The sequence below is a fragment of the Meleagris gallopavo genome, chromosome 12, assembly GCF_905368555.1.
Source record: "Meleagris gallopavo chromosome 12, MGAL_WU_HG_1.1, whole genome shotgun sequence".
Lineage (NCBI taxonomy): Eukaryota > Metazoa > Chordata > Aves > Galliformes > Phasianidae > Meleagris > Meleagris gallopavo.
The window spans coordinates 630,917-643,304 of NC_139415.1; the positions used below are offsets into that span (position 1 = coordinate 630,917).

General features: G+C 56.8%; 2 protein-coding genes across 7 annotated transcripts in view; both read left to right on the forward strand.

The window, feature by feature from the left end:
* Positions 1 to 9,433, forward strand: part of CSNK1G1 (casein kinase 1 gamma 1) — an 86,432-nt gene extending 76,999 nt beyond the window's left edge. For 4 of the 6 annotated variants that reach the window (XM_085233789.1, XM_085233790.1, XM_085233791.1 and 1 more), the window contains 3 exons: positions 899 to 1,009; positions 1,285 to 1,391; positions 6,346 to 9,433. In XM_085233789.1, the coding sequence (XP_085089915.1) occupies positions 899 to 1,009; positions 1,285 to 1,391; positions 6,346 to 6,400 (273 nt within the window). In that variant the 3' untranslated portion in view covers positions 6,401 to 9,433. The remainder of the gene's footprint in view (positions 1 to 898; positions 1,010 to 1,284; positions 1,392 to 6,345) is intronic. The other 2 variants (XM_085233793.1, XM_085233792.1) reach the window with 1 other exon arrangement.
* Positions 9,434 to 10,924: 1,491 nt separating this feature from the next.
* On the forward strand, positions 10,925 to 12,307 carry PPIB (peptidylprolyl isomerase B). Its single transcript, XM_085233797.1, has 5 exons — positions 10,925 to 11,130; positions 11,244 to 11,357; positions 11,428 to 11,521; positions 11,681 to 11,865; positions 11,940 to 12,307. The coding sequence occupies exons 1-5, from the start codon at positions 10,975 to 10,977 to the stop codon at positions 12,060 to 12,062; spliced, it is 672 nt and encodes a 223-aa protein (XP_085089923.1). The 5' UTR covers positions 10,925 to 10,974; the 3' UTR covers positions 12,063 to 12,307.
* Positions 12,308 to 12,388: the final 81 nt, after the last annotated feature.

Sequence of the window (12,388 nt, forward strand, 5' to 3'; positions counted from 1 at the left end):
CAGGAAGGTTTCTGGAGTCATCCTATGTGGAATTGCTGGCAGCCCCTCCCTCTTTTCCTGGCCACACAGCAGCACAGTGGCTCCTCTCTGGGTCTGACCAGGGCTCAGGCTCATTCGTGTGGCTGCAGGGAATGACTGCATCCAGCAACACAGCCACGCCCTTAGTAACGTCATGCTGGACTCCATTCTGTGCCATTGGCGTGAGATCTGACACACATCTGCCTCCCTGTCCTGTGCTTTCCAGCCTTGGCAATAAGTTCCTTCAGCTGATTGTTGGGTTTGGCTGCACAGAGGTGCTCATTGCCCTCAGATGAACGCTGGGCATGTTGCCATCAGCTGGATGACCTGTAAGCAGCGTCGTGTGCAAGTGCAAAGTGGTTCTTCTAATAAAACAAATCAAATTCTAATAATTTCCTTGTATACAGTTTGCACCTACTGGAGATGAAGAAGTTGGCAGAAGTTTCTTGTTTACTGCACTTTTGAGTAAAAAAATGAGTATTTTAGGAAGGTCAGTCTTGGGTATCCAAACTTGCTGCTGTGTCCAGGGCTCTTATGTGGGACCTAGCAGACAGGGTGAAACACGCTGCCAGCGTGGTTGTTGCTGTGCACATGCAGGCAAAGCTGTGCATAGAAATAACTTCTTGGATAGATGTGAGCTTTCTTGTTGTTTATCACCAGAGAAGGAATGCACTCCTGCAGTGGGTAAAGCTGAAGGAATGTATGGTTAATACTTGGTAACTTTAAGCTGTAGCCTAGCTGTCTAAATGCCTTGCTGTTTTGCAAGAAAAACCTAAAGAGAAACAAAATGGACTAACTCACTAACAGCCACCCTCTCATTTCTTCACCTCATTCACCTTTTGCCCTCTCTTCTCCTTCTCTCCTGCTTTTGGACTTCAAGCAGGTGTCATCCGATCGCCGAGGAGAGTGGGAGATCCAGCCCAGCCGGCAGACCAATACCTCGTACCTGACATCTCACCTGGCTGCAGATCGGCACGGAGGATCAGTGCAGGTACCTGCTCCTCCATGTCAGAATCTGCGTGTCACTGAATTGCAGTTATACCTGCCACTGTGAGGCCAAATGCCTGGGAAAAGCCGGGTGGCTGCTGTAAACGGGGAATGTGATGTAAAGGCTTCCCAGGAACCAACAGGAGACAGGAACAGGCAGAAATTATTTCACAGTCTTCCCATTCCTCCAGTATGCCTTGTTAAGATGGGTGGAGATGCATCACGTGGAACCGTGCTGTGGGGGGAGCTTTGTTAATGGGGAATGTGTCTGTTTTTCAGGTGGTTAGCTCAACCAACGGGGAGCTGAACGTGGACGACCCGACGGGGGCACACTCCAACGCACCTATAACAGCACAGGCAGAGGTGGAAGTGGTGGAGGAAGCTAAGTACGTTGGCTTTACAAACAGGCTTTCCACTGGTGTGGTCATTAATCTTCCTCCTGTGAAACGAGTAGGGGTATCTACCCATGGGGAAGTACTCGATGCTCGTGTCCCATGCCCTTTTCCTGCATATTGCTGCTTTTGTGCATGGTGCCTTCAGTGCTGCTGCTGCTTTTTAAACTTGTTGTGGCTGGAGAACGTAACTCTTACTCAGAGCATGTGTTGCAAAATAGATGGTAGCACAAGTACCAAAGTAACATGAATAGATTGCAGGAACCTCCGAAAGGAGAACACTCTGTACGCTCATGCTGAGTGTAGGAGTAGCTTGAGCACAACTCAGTGAAGAAGTTGTTGGTCTGAGTTAACACTTCATCTGTGGCTGCAATAAGTAATGCCAGGTATCCAGAGTGGTATGACAGTAATCCTTTCAGGGACTTGGGGTTTTCTTTGTGAATTCTCCCAGTCCAGTTCTGGGAGGCTGAGAGAGAAACCAGTAACAGCCCTTCTGCTCATGGGGAGCCTTGTGCTCGCTTTGAGCAGACCTCTCCTCTGTAGCTTGTGGCAAAGAGTGAGAAGCGACATGCATAGTTGCTGCTTTGACCATTTTGGCCTCCATTGCACACAAGCTGCATCTGGCACCATCATGTCACCTTTTGCATGATCCTCAGCACGGGACCTTCTTGCTGCCCCTGAACTAGAGCAGGACCCCAGCAGGTAATCCCAACTTCTCCAAACAAGGGGAAGTGGGCCTGGAGCTGCCCCCAGACTGGTCAGTGCTGTGACATTGCCCTAGTGCCTGGCTGTGGGCAGACTTGGTAATGCTGGTGTGGCTTGGCTCAGCCCTCTCCTAGGAATGATCTGTGGAAGGGTAAGAAGGAATACAGGGAGGTGTGAGAAAGGATGGAAATGGCCCTGAAGTATCCATCAGGCTGGAGACTTCTGTTCCACCTTGTCACTGTTGTGCTGAAAGTCCTTTGCTGTCTGTCCTTCAGAAAGCACTTCTGTGATCTTCCTTGGTGGGAGCTGGGCATGATCCTGGCAGCTATATAACCAAGCAGTGGATGTGCTTTCTCCTCCCAGCCAAGGAGTGAGCCATGGTTTTGGCACAGGCTTTTCCTAGAGCATGGTGGGGAGGGCAGGTCTTGAGGTGCTGCTCGGAGAGTCGGCAATATTCCTCTTAAATTTGGGTGGTGGGGCCTGCAGAGGCCACAGGTTCAGTGTCACAGGCTGTGTCGTGGTCAGGACTGAAGTGGGGTTCCCAGGCACATGCTTTGGGGCAGATGACCACCCAGAGCTCTTGTACAGGGGAATATCAAGATAGGTGAAAAGAAGCATGTGTGAGCTGTGCTGTCCAAGCTGTGCCTGGTCGTTTGTTCTGTCCCTCTCAGACTCTGTGTGGTTCAGAATTTGTTTTGGAGGGTTTCAGCGGTCGCTGTGAAGCAGAGCACAGGCTGCTCTGCATCAACAGGTCTGGGGGCTCTTGCTGTAGTTCCCCAGTTCCTTGCTTCATTCCTCTTGCCTCAAGGAGAGCTGTCTTCATCTTTCCTTGCATCTGTGATCATAAATTCCCTCAGTTATGAGGAAAGCAAAGGATTCTTAGACTCAAAAGATTGATTTGCTGTGTCCAGAAAGGGTTAGAACCAGCTGAATTTGGGTCTCTGTGTTTTGAGATGAGATGCAGCACTGGAAAGGTCTTTCCCTGGAGCTCCTGGCCAGCAGAGGAGCTGTGCACATGCTTCTGCTTTGGGGTTTCCTGAGGACACGCTGAACAGCAGTTCACAGACAGAGATCCATGAGCTGGTTCTTCTGCTGTTGGAGCTGCAGGGTATAGAGCAGTCTCACGTGTGGTGGTTTGGAGCTCCTGTGTGATCCTAGGCCCCAGAGAGGGCCTTCCAGGGCCTGTGACCATGGGGAGAAGGTGCAGTGTTTGTCTGAGGTCTCACAACACGTGGTGATTCTCAGCGGCACTGTGGTGAGGGCAGAGGTGGTATGAGGGCCGGGGAGGGTGGGGGCAGGCATGGTGTGTGTCTGCCAGTCTGCACTGCATGTTTGCATGGCTGCAGTGACATGCTTTCATCCCACCTCTGTGAACTAATTGCTCTTTCTTCCTTTCTGTGTTTTTTCTCTACACTCTCTGTAGCTGCCTGAAAATGCTCAACTTGTGGTGAGTCCCTCTCTCCAGTCCACATGCAAGGGGGAGCGGACCAGACTAGACTGGGCTTGGCAAAATCCAACCAGCCAAACCATAAACAGGCACAAGCTCAATGCCAACCCAGGGCTGTTTTGGTTTAGGACCCTGCTGAGCGCTTCTTGGGGAGGGTGCGGGCCGTGTCTGAGGGCCGCGTGAGGCCCAGCAATCAGACCAATGGCTGAACCGATCTGTGCAAAAGACAAATTCTAATCCTTTTCTATTCGGCTTACCATCTCCCCCAAACTGTAATGTCCGTGAGCAGATGATGTCTAATGGAGCTGGGCAGACTCGGGAGCAGGCTTGCCTAATATCTTGCAGGACTTCCTCGCACAGATATGAAGGGTGTGGAGGGCAGGGAGCAGTCGCTTCCTGGGAGAGTTCCTACAGAGAAGCACAACCAGGGCCCACATTGATAGTGGGGGTATAAAGCAGTGGCATTCGTTAGTGACATTAGTGACAGGCACTAATGACAGAGCCGCAGCCTGCAGGAGATGGCTGCTTTCCCAGCAGCAGGCTGAGGACTGGGGGAGCACTGCAGCTGAGCTGGCTCTCTGGGAGAGCCCATCCAACCCTCTGGTTTGGGATCAGCATCGCTCCGGGCCCAGCTCCGGTGTACGTACCGTTCATCAGGCTCTCGAACCTGCAGTCCTGGCCCTGAGGAGGCTGTGATGCGTTCCCTCCCCCCATCCCCTCTGTGGCCAGGGCTGTGATGTGGCCGGTGCTGCAGAGGGCTGAGCTGAGCCTCCAGCATCTCCTTGAGGCCCAGGCAGCGCCCTGGGGTTGGTGGGAACCTTGCAGAACGAGGTGATGCCGCTGTGGGTCAGGAATATCCTTGCTTGATGAGAGACTGACCCGCCTCTGCCCTGCTCTCCATAGGCATTGCCTCCGATACCTCTGGCATCTCTGGCTTCTCTGTATGTTGTAGTCTGGGGCTGTTCTCTTGGGCATTGTCTGCATGCACAGAGATCACATTCTGTAGTTGTCAGCCTGCCTTATCCTTTCGTTTTGGTGTTCTGCCTCTGCCTGTCTGACCTGCCAGGACTTCCTTTCCTGAACCCTTCCCTGGACCTCTAAGTAACACCCTAAAAAGACGCGAGTCTCAAGGGACCACAGCCAGAAGTCAGCCAGCTCCCTCTGTACAGTGCCCAAGGAAACGAGCGCTTCTCAGCCCTCTTCTCTCCTTACCATCTGCATGTGAAATCGTAACTCATGCATTGTCATCATCTCTCCCCATAACCATCCCCTCCCTTACTTACCATCACCCATGTCATGAAGGAAGGTGGCTGCCGTGGGAGAGAAATACTGCTGTAGGTTAAACCCAGAGAGGGCGGCAGGAGGACTGGGGCAATAAAATTCACCACCAGTCCTGGAGCAGGGGTTGAGAGTGCCAGCATGCAGGATCCTGTGCTGGGTGCAGGAAGCTTCAGAGCATGCTGTGAGTGTCCTGGGGATGGAGTGCTCCCAGCTGACAGGTTGCTCCAGGCCTGTGTTCCTGGAAGGACAAGCGTGTCATGGTTTTTCTCGGCTCACCTCCAAGCTGGGCCTGTTAGAAGCACCTGAGAGGAACCCAGAGCCAGATCGTGACGTTACACTTCCCCTGGCAATATGTCCCTGCAGGAGTGTGTGATGGGCACAGCCCTCCCGCCGCTGTGGCTTTGAGCTCCGTGTGTCACAGGGCTGCAGTCTCCCAGCAGACAGTGCTGGCTTATGCCGTGGTGTTGGCCACCATGGCTTCTGCGCCCCGAGGTAAGGGATAGGCTCCTCCTGGGGTGAAGGAGAGTGTGAATCTGTTCCCCCAGAGGAGCACAGTGCTGACATCTCGGAGCTGCGGTGGACCCCACTGAAAGCAATGTGGAAGTGTTGTCACAGTGTTTTCGAAGGATTTGGGTCTAGCCGTTGGTTAAAGAAGCTTGTAGGAAAAAATGGTGTTTGCATACTTACGCTGCTTAGCTTCACGCCTGTTCTGCAGCCTGGAGAGGTGGGCTTTCCACGTCTCTCCAGAGATGGCTGTAATGGCAGAAAGATCCGTAGCTCAGGAGCAGAACTTGCACAGAAGTAACACGTTTCCTCTGTGCAGAGGGTTCCTGGTGACAGGCTGAGGGTGGGAAGGCAGACGCACCTCAAATGCCCAGTCCCTCTGTAGGAAGGCAGCAGGGCTAGGAAGCCTGGATTCGGTGCGATGCCATCAGTGAAACCACCTCTGCTGGAGGTTCAGCTGTGCTGAGCGTTCTTCCCTCCACCTCAGTCTCCACTCTCCATCCTTTTGCTTCTTCTAATCCCTGGGCGCTGAGCATCTCCCTCGCCTTAGCAGAGGGGAGAAGCAGGTGGAAGCTCTGGTTGTCGTGAAAGGTTCAGTAAAGGAACCTGGTCCCTGATCCGAGATCTGTTTGGCACCTGTCTTTTTAGTGAGCGGTGTTTGAACCCGTGTGTCTTGTAGCTGGGGAGCACAGCCAGGGCTGTCCCTGTGCCGTCCGGACTTCCCCCAAGGTCTGGCCATCTGGCTCCTTGTCCCATTGCTCCCACGCGGCTCCTGGTGTTCCTGTGCTGGTTGAGCCTCTAGAAGAGGGAAGGGCTGTGCCCTGCCGTCCCGCTGGCAGGCGTCAACCCCCGGCCCATCGGCCTGGGCACGTCGGCCATCCACGCGCCAGCCGCTGCCGACCTTGTGGGCAGGTCCCCGGGCTGGGGCCGGGCACACGGAGCAGCCTGTGCATGCGGGGGGACTGCAGTGGGGCTGCGCGGGGCTGACTGGCCTTGTTCTTTGTGCTCCAGGTGCTGCTGCTTCTTTAAGAGGAAACGGAAGAAGACGGCTCAGCGTCACAAGTGACCGGTGCCTCCTGGGCCTTGCAGGAACACCACGTGCACCTGCGGCTCCTGCCCTGGCTAACTGGAAGGGGCTTATCTTTAGGGGGAGGAGGAGGCATAGGAGGAAGAGAAAAAAAAAAACAAACAAGTGACATTTTAAACCAAAAAGAGAAGAAAACGTTCCAAAACAAACCACTCTCGGGTGGATCTGCTGAATGGTCTCCCTCGTTCACTCCAAGCCTGATGCTCCTTTTGGGACCAGGACTGTGGCTGGCTCAGGTCTTGGTCGCCCCGGGAGGGGGGCTGGCTGGCTGACCCTCCTTCCCGTTGTTTACGGCGAAGGCATCGTTCATGCAAACCTGAGGACTGTGCTTAGTTCCTGCTCACTTTACCCCCCTCCCTCCCCTGCGCTCTCTGCTCCTCCGCCCTCCTCCCTCCTTAATTAAGAAAAGAAACACCGTTGGTCAATTGGCTCTCGAGAGGGCAGGAGGATGCGGTCGGGGTGCAAGAGTTGCGTGGGAGAAGGGCCTGACTGCTGCAGCAGTACAACACAGGTTCCCTTTTAGGCTCCTTGGGAACAGTTACACTGTAACTGTGCAAGCTGTGAGAAATTTGCAATCTACTGTTCCAGTTAGGTTTCCTGGCTCCCCTTGACAGCTCCCTCCTCTGACGGTAACAGAGCAATGTGGATTGTTTTAAAGAAACTGACGTCGTTGCACTTTTTATTATTTTTAGCATTACAGATGCACATTGTATCTGTGGATTTCTGCGTGGACCAGTGGTGCAAGCGCAGACAGACATTCAGCTGGGAATGCGTTGGGGTGCAGAGAGTGCCCTCGAGTGGGGATGTTGATGACATCCACACAACCCTTGTGCCAGTTTGGGGTTCCCGGAGCCCGCCTTGGGCCGTGCGCTGAGGAAAGCATACTTGAATTTTCAATCACCCTTTCCATCTGCCAGTAAAGGTCCCCACCATGGTTTCCTACACCGTGCCTGACCCAAGCAGCCCACAGACATGCGGCGGTCGCCTGTTGGCAGCAGAGAGAGGCAGATGAGGGTTAGCATAACTGGGAGCTGGTGCTTCCCAGACCGCAGGCATCTCTCAGTGCAGGGCCAGGCAAGCACGCAGCCCTCCCCAGCCTTCCGGTAGGGTGGTTGTGAACACGCATCTTCCGTGGGGAAGTGTGAGGAGCAAAGCTTCCCAGGCAAAGTGGCAATCCTTCACTGCCTTAATACTGATTTCATCTCCAGATGGTTGGATGGGTTTGACTGGAATAGCCTTGACGTCCTCCCTGCGAGCTCCCACCCCACAGGGAAGCCACAGCTCGAGTGCAGGCCAAACACACAGCTAGCAGCTAGCGGGGCACCTGCAACATGATGGCTTGCGTCCTGCTGCCACGCTTCCCAACCCGGAGGAGGCTGAGGCTGCTCCTGGATGTGGCAGGGCTGTGGAAGAGCTCAGGCAGTTTTGGGGGAGTTTGTGAATAAATAGATGCTCGTGCTTTGTGTTTCCATGTGTGCCATCTGACTGCACTGCGACTGTTCGCTTGAGGGATTTCACTAGCTGTAAACATGGGCCTGTGCTCCCTGGGGAGTATGGAGGGAGGAGAGAGAGACGAGACCTCACAGCCTGATGTAAGTGATGAGCTATGGGCTGGGGCTTGTGGCGTGGCACCCCGGGAGCTGCAGCTCCCTTCCTCGGCAGACGGGGCTGGGCATTGCTCCTTGTGCTTCCTCGAAGCAGGTGTGAGGTCAGCACAGGAAGGCATTGCTTCTGTGCCAGGATCCCTCCGGGCCATCCTTAGCCATCTTTGCCTCTTGATGCCTTACCTGCTGGAGCGTGGCTCTGAGCGTGGCCGCAACTCCTGTCCCCAGCGGCCCCTCACGCTGCAGCCTGGCTCACTCTTTGCTTGCACGTCCTCTGGGAGCTGCACACACCCTCATTCTCGCTCAGCAAAGTGCTTTTCTCGCGGCACGCCGCAGGTTGGGGCAGGAATGGACCTTCCATCACCTGCACGCAAGAGCCAGAATAGGCACTTTGTCTCTCTTCCCTTTTTGCTGGAGGGAGGACAGGGATCAGCCATGTCCCACCCTCCCCGTTCTGACCTCTGCTGCCTCTCTGTAGTTCCGTGTCTCTGGCACAGGCATTCCCCTCTCTGCTGTAGGAAACCATGGTCTGGCATCTTGCAGGGGGAAAGGGCCACAGGCGCTCCCCAGGAGCAGCTGTGCACGCTGCAGATGGAGCCGGGCCTCGAGACACTTCTGTTGCTGCCCTCCCAAGCCCCACTAAGTGCCTGTCACCAGAACTCGATTCCTTCTGCATCTCCTGCCGTGTTTGGTCATTCCTTGCTGCGTCCGCCCCAGGAGCAGTTTGTAGTTGCAGCATATGTAAGTGTTTGCAGGGTGAGGGAGGGCTGGGGGAGAAGGGGCCATCTCAACAGTTTCTGTTCTTAAATGTTTTTGGTTTTTTTTCTGTTGTTACTTTTTTGTTTTTTGTTTTGTTTTGTTTTTTTTTAAAGTGAATGTATTTGATTGTTTAGAAACTTTCCTGACCTTGTTTTTAAATGGGTTGGTTGGAAAGCTGTTTCACCACAACCCGCTCTGCTTATCTCTGGAGATACGATGTTCTTTTAACCCTATGATGATGTATTTGTAGGGGAGGACAGTCCCCCCACGGCATGCTGGTAATGCTCACTTGTACCAAGCCCTCTTGCACTATAATCGTATGTTGGACTCTTTGACGGGGCAAAGGTGGTGGTTTGTTGTTGTTTTTTTTTTAAAGAAAAGGACAAAAAGCAGGTTAACAGCAAGTCCTGTGCATGAGGATCCGCCATCCCAGGGATGGGAGGTAAAGAGAGCCGAGCCGGGCCAAGCCAGGCAGCAGGCAGTGCAGCCAGCAGGGAGAGCTGGGCTCTGCTGGGAGAGCCTGGCGCGGGGCGGGGTGCCGGGCAGTGCCCTGCCAACAGTGCGATGCAGTCTTCTGAGGCGTCAAGTGAGACTTTTTTTTTTTTTTTTTTTCAATAAAACATTGCACTGCTGCATTGTTCTCCATGAATAGATGGATTTATTTCCCCCTCCCCAAAAACTCTGCTTGCTTAGAGGATATTTCCTTTCCCTCTGCTTCTCTTGGGCTCTCTTGATAATCCTCCCTTCTCACTGGACTTTCCCATTGCTTTGTTCTTCAAAGCCACGGACAGCTCAGCCCCACAGGAGTGGTGGCACCCGTTTCTTTTCTCGCTGTGCCCCTACATTCCCACCTTAGCCAGGGGTCCATCTTGAGACTGGCACTCTTCAACATCATCAGTGACACTGATGATGCACCCTCATCAGTTTGCTGCCGGCACTGAGCTGAGTGCTGCGGTGGATACGACAGAAGGAAGGGATGCCATCCAGAGGGACCTGGGCGGGCTCACAGAGTGGGACCACGTGAACCCAGTGAGGTTCAACAAGGCCAAGCGAGGGTGCTGCACTTGGGTCGGGGCAATCCCAGCTATGAGCACAGATGTGAGAAGATCTCATGAGAGCAGCACTGCGGAGAAGGACTTGGTGGCTGCGGTGGCTGAAAAGCCACGCACGAGGCAGCAGTGTCCATCTGGGGCCCGGAAAGCCAACGGCATCCTGGGCTGCACCAACAGAGGGGTGGCAGCGGGCAGGGAGGGGACTGTCCCCTCTGCTCTGCCCTCGTGAGGCCCCAGCTGCAGCGCTGCGTCCAGGCCTGGGGCCCCCAGCACAGGAAGGGTGCGGAGCTGCTGGAGCGGGGCAGAGGAGGGCACGGAGATGCTGCGAGGGCTGCAGCACCTCTGCTATGGAGACGGGCTGAGGAGCTGGGGGTGTTCAGCCTGGGGAAGAGAAGGCTGCGGGGAGACCTCACTGCGGCCTTCCAGGACAGGAGGGGAGCTCACAAACAGGAGGGAGAGCGGCTCTGTACGCGGGCAGATAGCAGTAGGCGGGACGAGGGGGAACGGCTTTAAACTGAGAGGACACTGAGGTGAGGTGTGAGGAGAACGCTGTGAGCACAGAGGCGGTGAGGCGCTGGCGCTGCTGCGCAGAGCTGCGGGTGTCCCATCCCTGGAGGTGACCAGGACACGGGCGGGCCCTGGGCAGCCCGCGGCAGGGTGGAGCTGTGTGGCTGTGAAAGCCCTTCCGTCTCGCCGTGCTGGGACTGCAGCGCTTCCTTCGCTACCCGGGCAGCAGGCCGCTACCAGGCATTTCCCGCAGCAGTTGTTCCCGGTGACAAAGGCCCGGGTCGGGGCACACAGCGCGCTGCCGGTACGTAAGGCCGTGCCGGAACCGCGTCTGCGCGTACTGAGAGCCGAGGCCAGCCGTGAGCAGAACGGCGGCGGCCACCCGGGGACCCCGCCCGGCTTCCGCCCGCTCCCATTGGCCGTGCCCGCCCCGAGCCCGCCCCCCGCCTCGCGGCCGCCGCGCCCCGTGCCCGCTGCCTATTGGCTGCGCCTCCGCCGGGCGACGTGGCGGCCGCCCTACGGCTCCGCAGCGCCCCCCGCCTCCCGCCGCCGTTGGTCGCGCCCGAGCGTTGCGCGCGGAGGGGCCGGGATCGCACCACCTCTGCCGGGGGGGGCGGCGGGGAGGGGCCGGATGCAGGCGGCGCGGCGGGCGCTGCGGCCGGGCTGCGAGCGGCGGAGGATGAAGGCTTTGGTGGCGGCGGCGGCGCTGGGCGCGGCGCTCCTGCTGCTGCTGCCCGCCGCCTCGAGGGCCGACGAGCGCAAGAAGGGCCCCAAGGTCACGGCCAAGGTCGGTGGGGGCGGCCGGGGATCGGGCCGGGCTTCGGTAACCGCGGGCCGGGAGAGGCCGGGCCCCTGCGAACGGGTTAGCCCCGGCTGACGGCCCCCACTCCCCCCACCAAGGTGTTCTTCGACCTCCGCGTGGGCGAGGAGGATGCGGGCCGCGTCGTCATCGGGCTCTTCGGCAAGACGGTGCCCAAAACGGTGGAGAACTTCGTGGCTTTGGCCACCGGGGAGGTGAGGGCCGGGCCGGGCCGCCGCGCGGGTTCGCAGCTCTTCCTGCGGGTGACCGCCCGGTTCTCTGCAGAAAGGGTTCGGCTTCAAGGGCAGCAAGTTCCACCGCGTCATCAAGGACTTCATGATCCAGGGAGGGGATTTCACCCGCGGGGACGGCACCGGAGGTACGACAGCACGCGGGGCTCGCGGCGCACGGCCCGGCTCCCTCGTGGCCGCCGCAGCCCCGCGCTGCTCGCGTGGCTCCGATCCCCCCAGCGCCGGCCCCGAGGAATTCCCACGAGCGCTGCGCAGCCCTCTTCCCTCATTGTTCCTTTTCTCTTCAGGGAAGAGCATCTACGGGGACCGCTTCCCTGACGAGAACTTCAAGCTGAAGCATTATGGCCCGGGCTGGGTGAGCATGGCCAATGCCGGCAAGGACACCAACGGCTCCCAGTTCTTCATCACCACGGTGAAGACGCCGTGGCTGGACGGCAAGCACGTGGTGTTTGGCAAAGTGCTGGAGGGCATGGTAAGGGCGTGGGAGATGAGGCAGGGAGCTGCGTGCGGCCACTGTTGTCCCTGTCACACCGCTGCTTTCCCCAGGACGTGGTGAGGAAGGTGGAGAACACTAAGACAGACAGCCGAGACAAACCGCTGAAGGACGTCACCATTGCTGACTGCGGCACCATCGAGGTGGAGAAGCCCTTCGCCATCGCCAAGGAGTGACCCGTCCCAGCGGGCTGGAGCTGCAGGGGGCCCTGTGCTATGGAGACCGGCCTCCGCAGGCTGCCCTTCTGCCCCATGTGCATTCCCCACTGTCCCCAGTGGCACCCCGGGTGTGGACAACCACTGAGGCCCCGTTCCCAGCTCCTGCCACCTCCCCGGGGGCAAGATGGAGCCCTGCTCCACTGTCCAACACTTTTGTAAGAAGCACATGCACCAATAAATGCGACCAATGTGTTTTTTATAAACTTGCTTGTGTTCTGCTCTCTTGAGGGGGTCAGCCCTCCTACTCCCTTTCCTGTCTCAGATCAACCCCTGTGCTACCACTG

What these genes read in the sequence shown, in the direction of transcription:
- PPIB (XM_085233797.1), top strand. Translation starts at nt 10,975, where the DNA reads ATGCAGGCGGCGCGGCGGGCGCTGCGGCCGGGCTGCGAGCGGCGGAGG. An exon ending in GCCCCAAGGTCACGGCCAAG is followed by an intron (nt 11,131 to 11,243) that starts GTCGGTGGGGGC and finishes CCCCCCACCAAG; the next exon opens with GTGTTCTTCGACCTCCGCGT. An exon ending in TGGCTTTGGCCACCGGGGAG is followed by an intron (nt 11,358 to 11,427) that starts GTGAGGGCCGGG and finishes GGTTCTCTGCAG; the next exon opens with AAAGGGTTCGGCTTCAAGGG.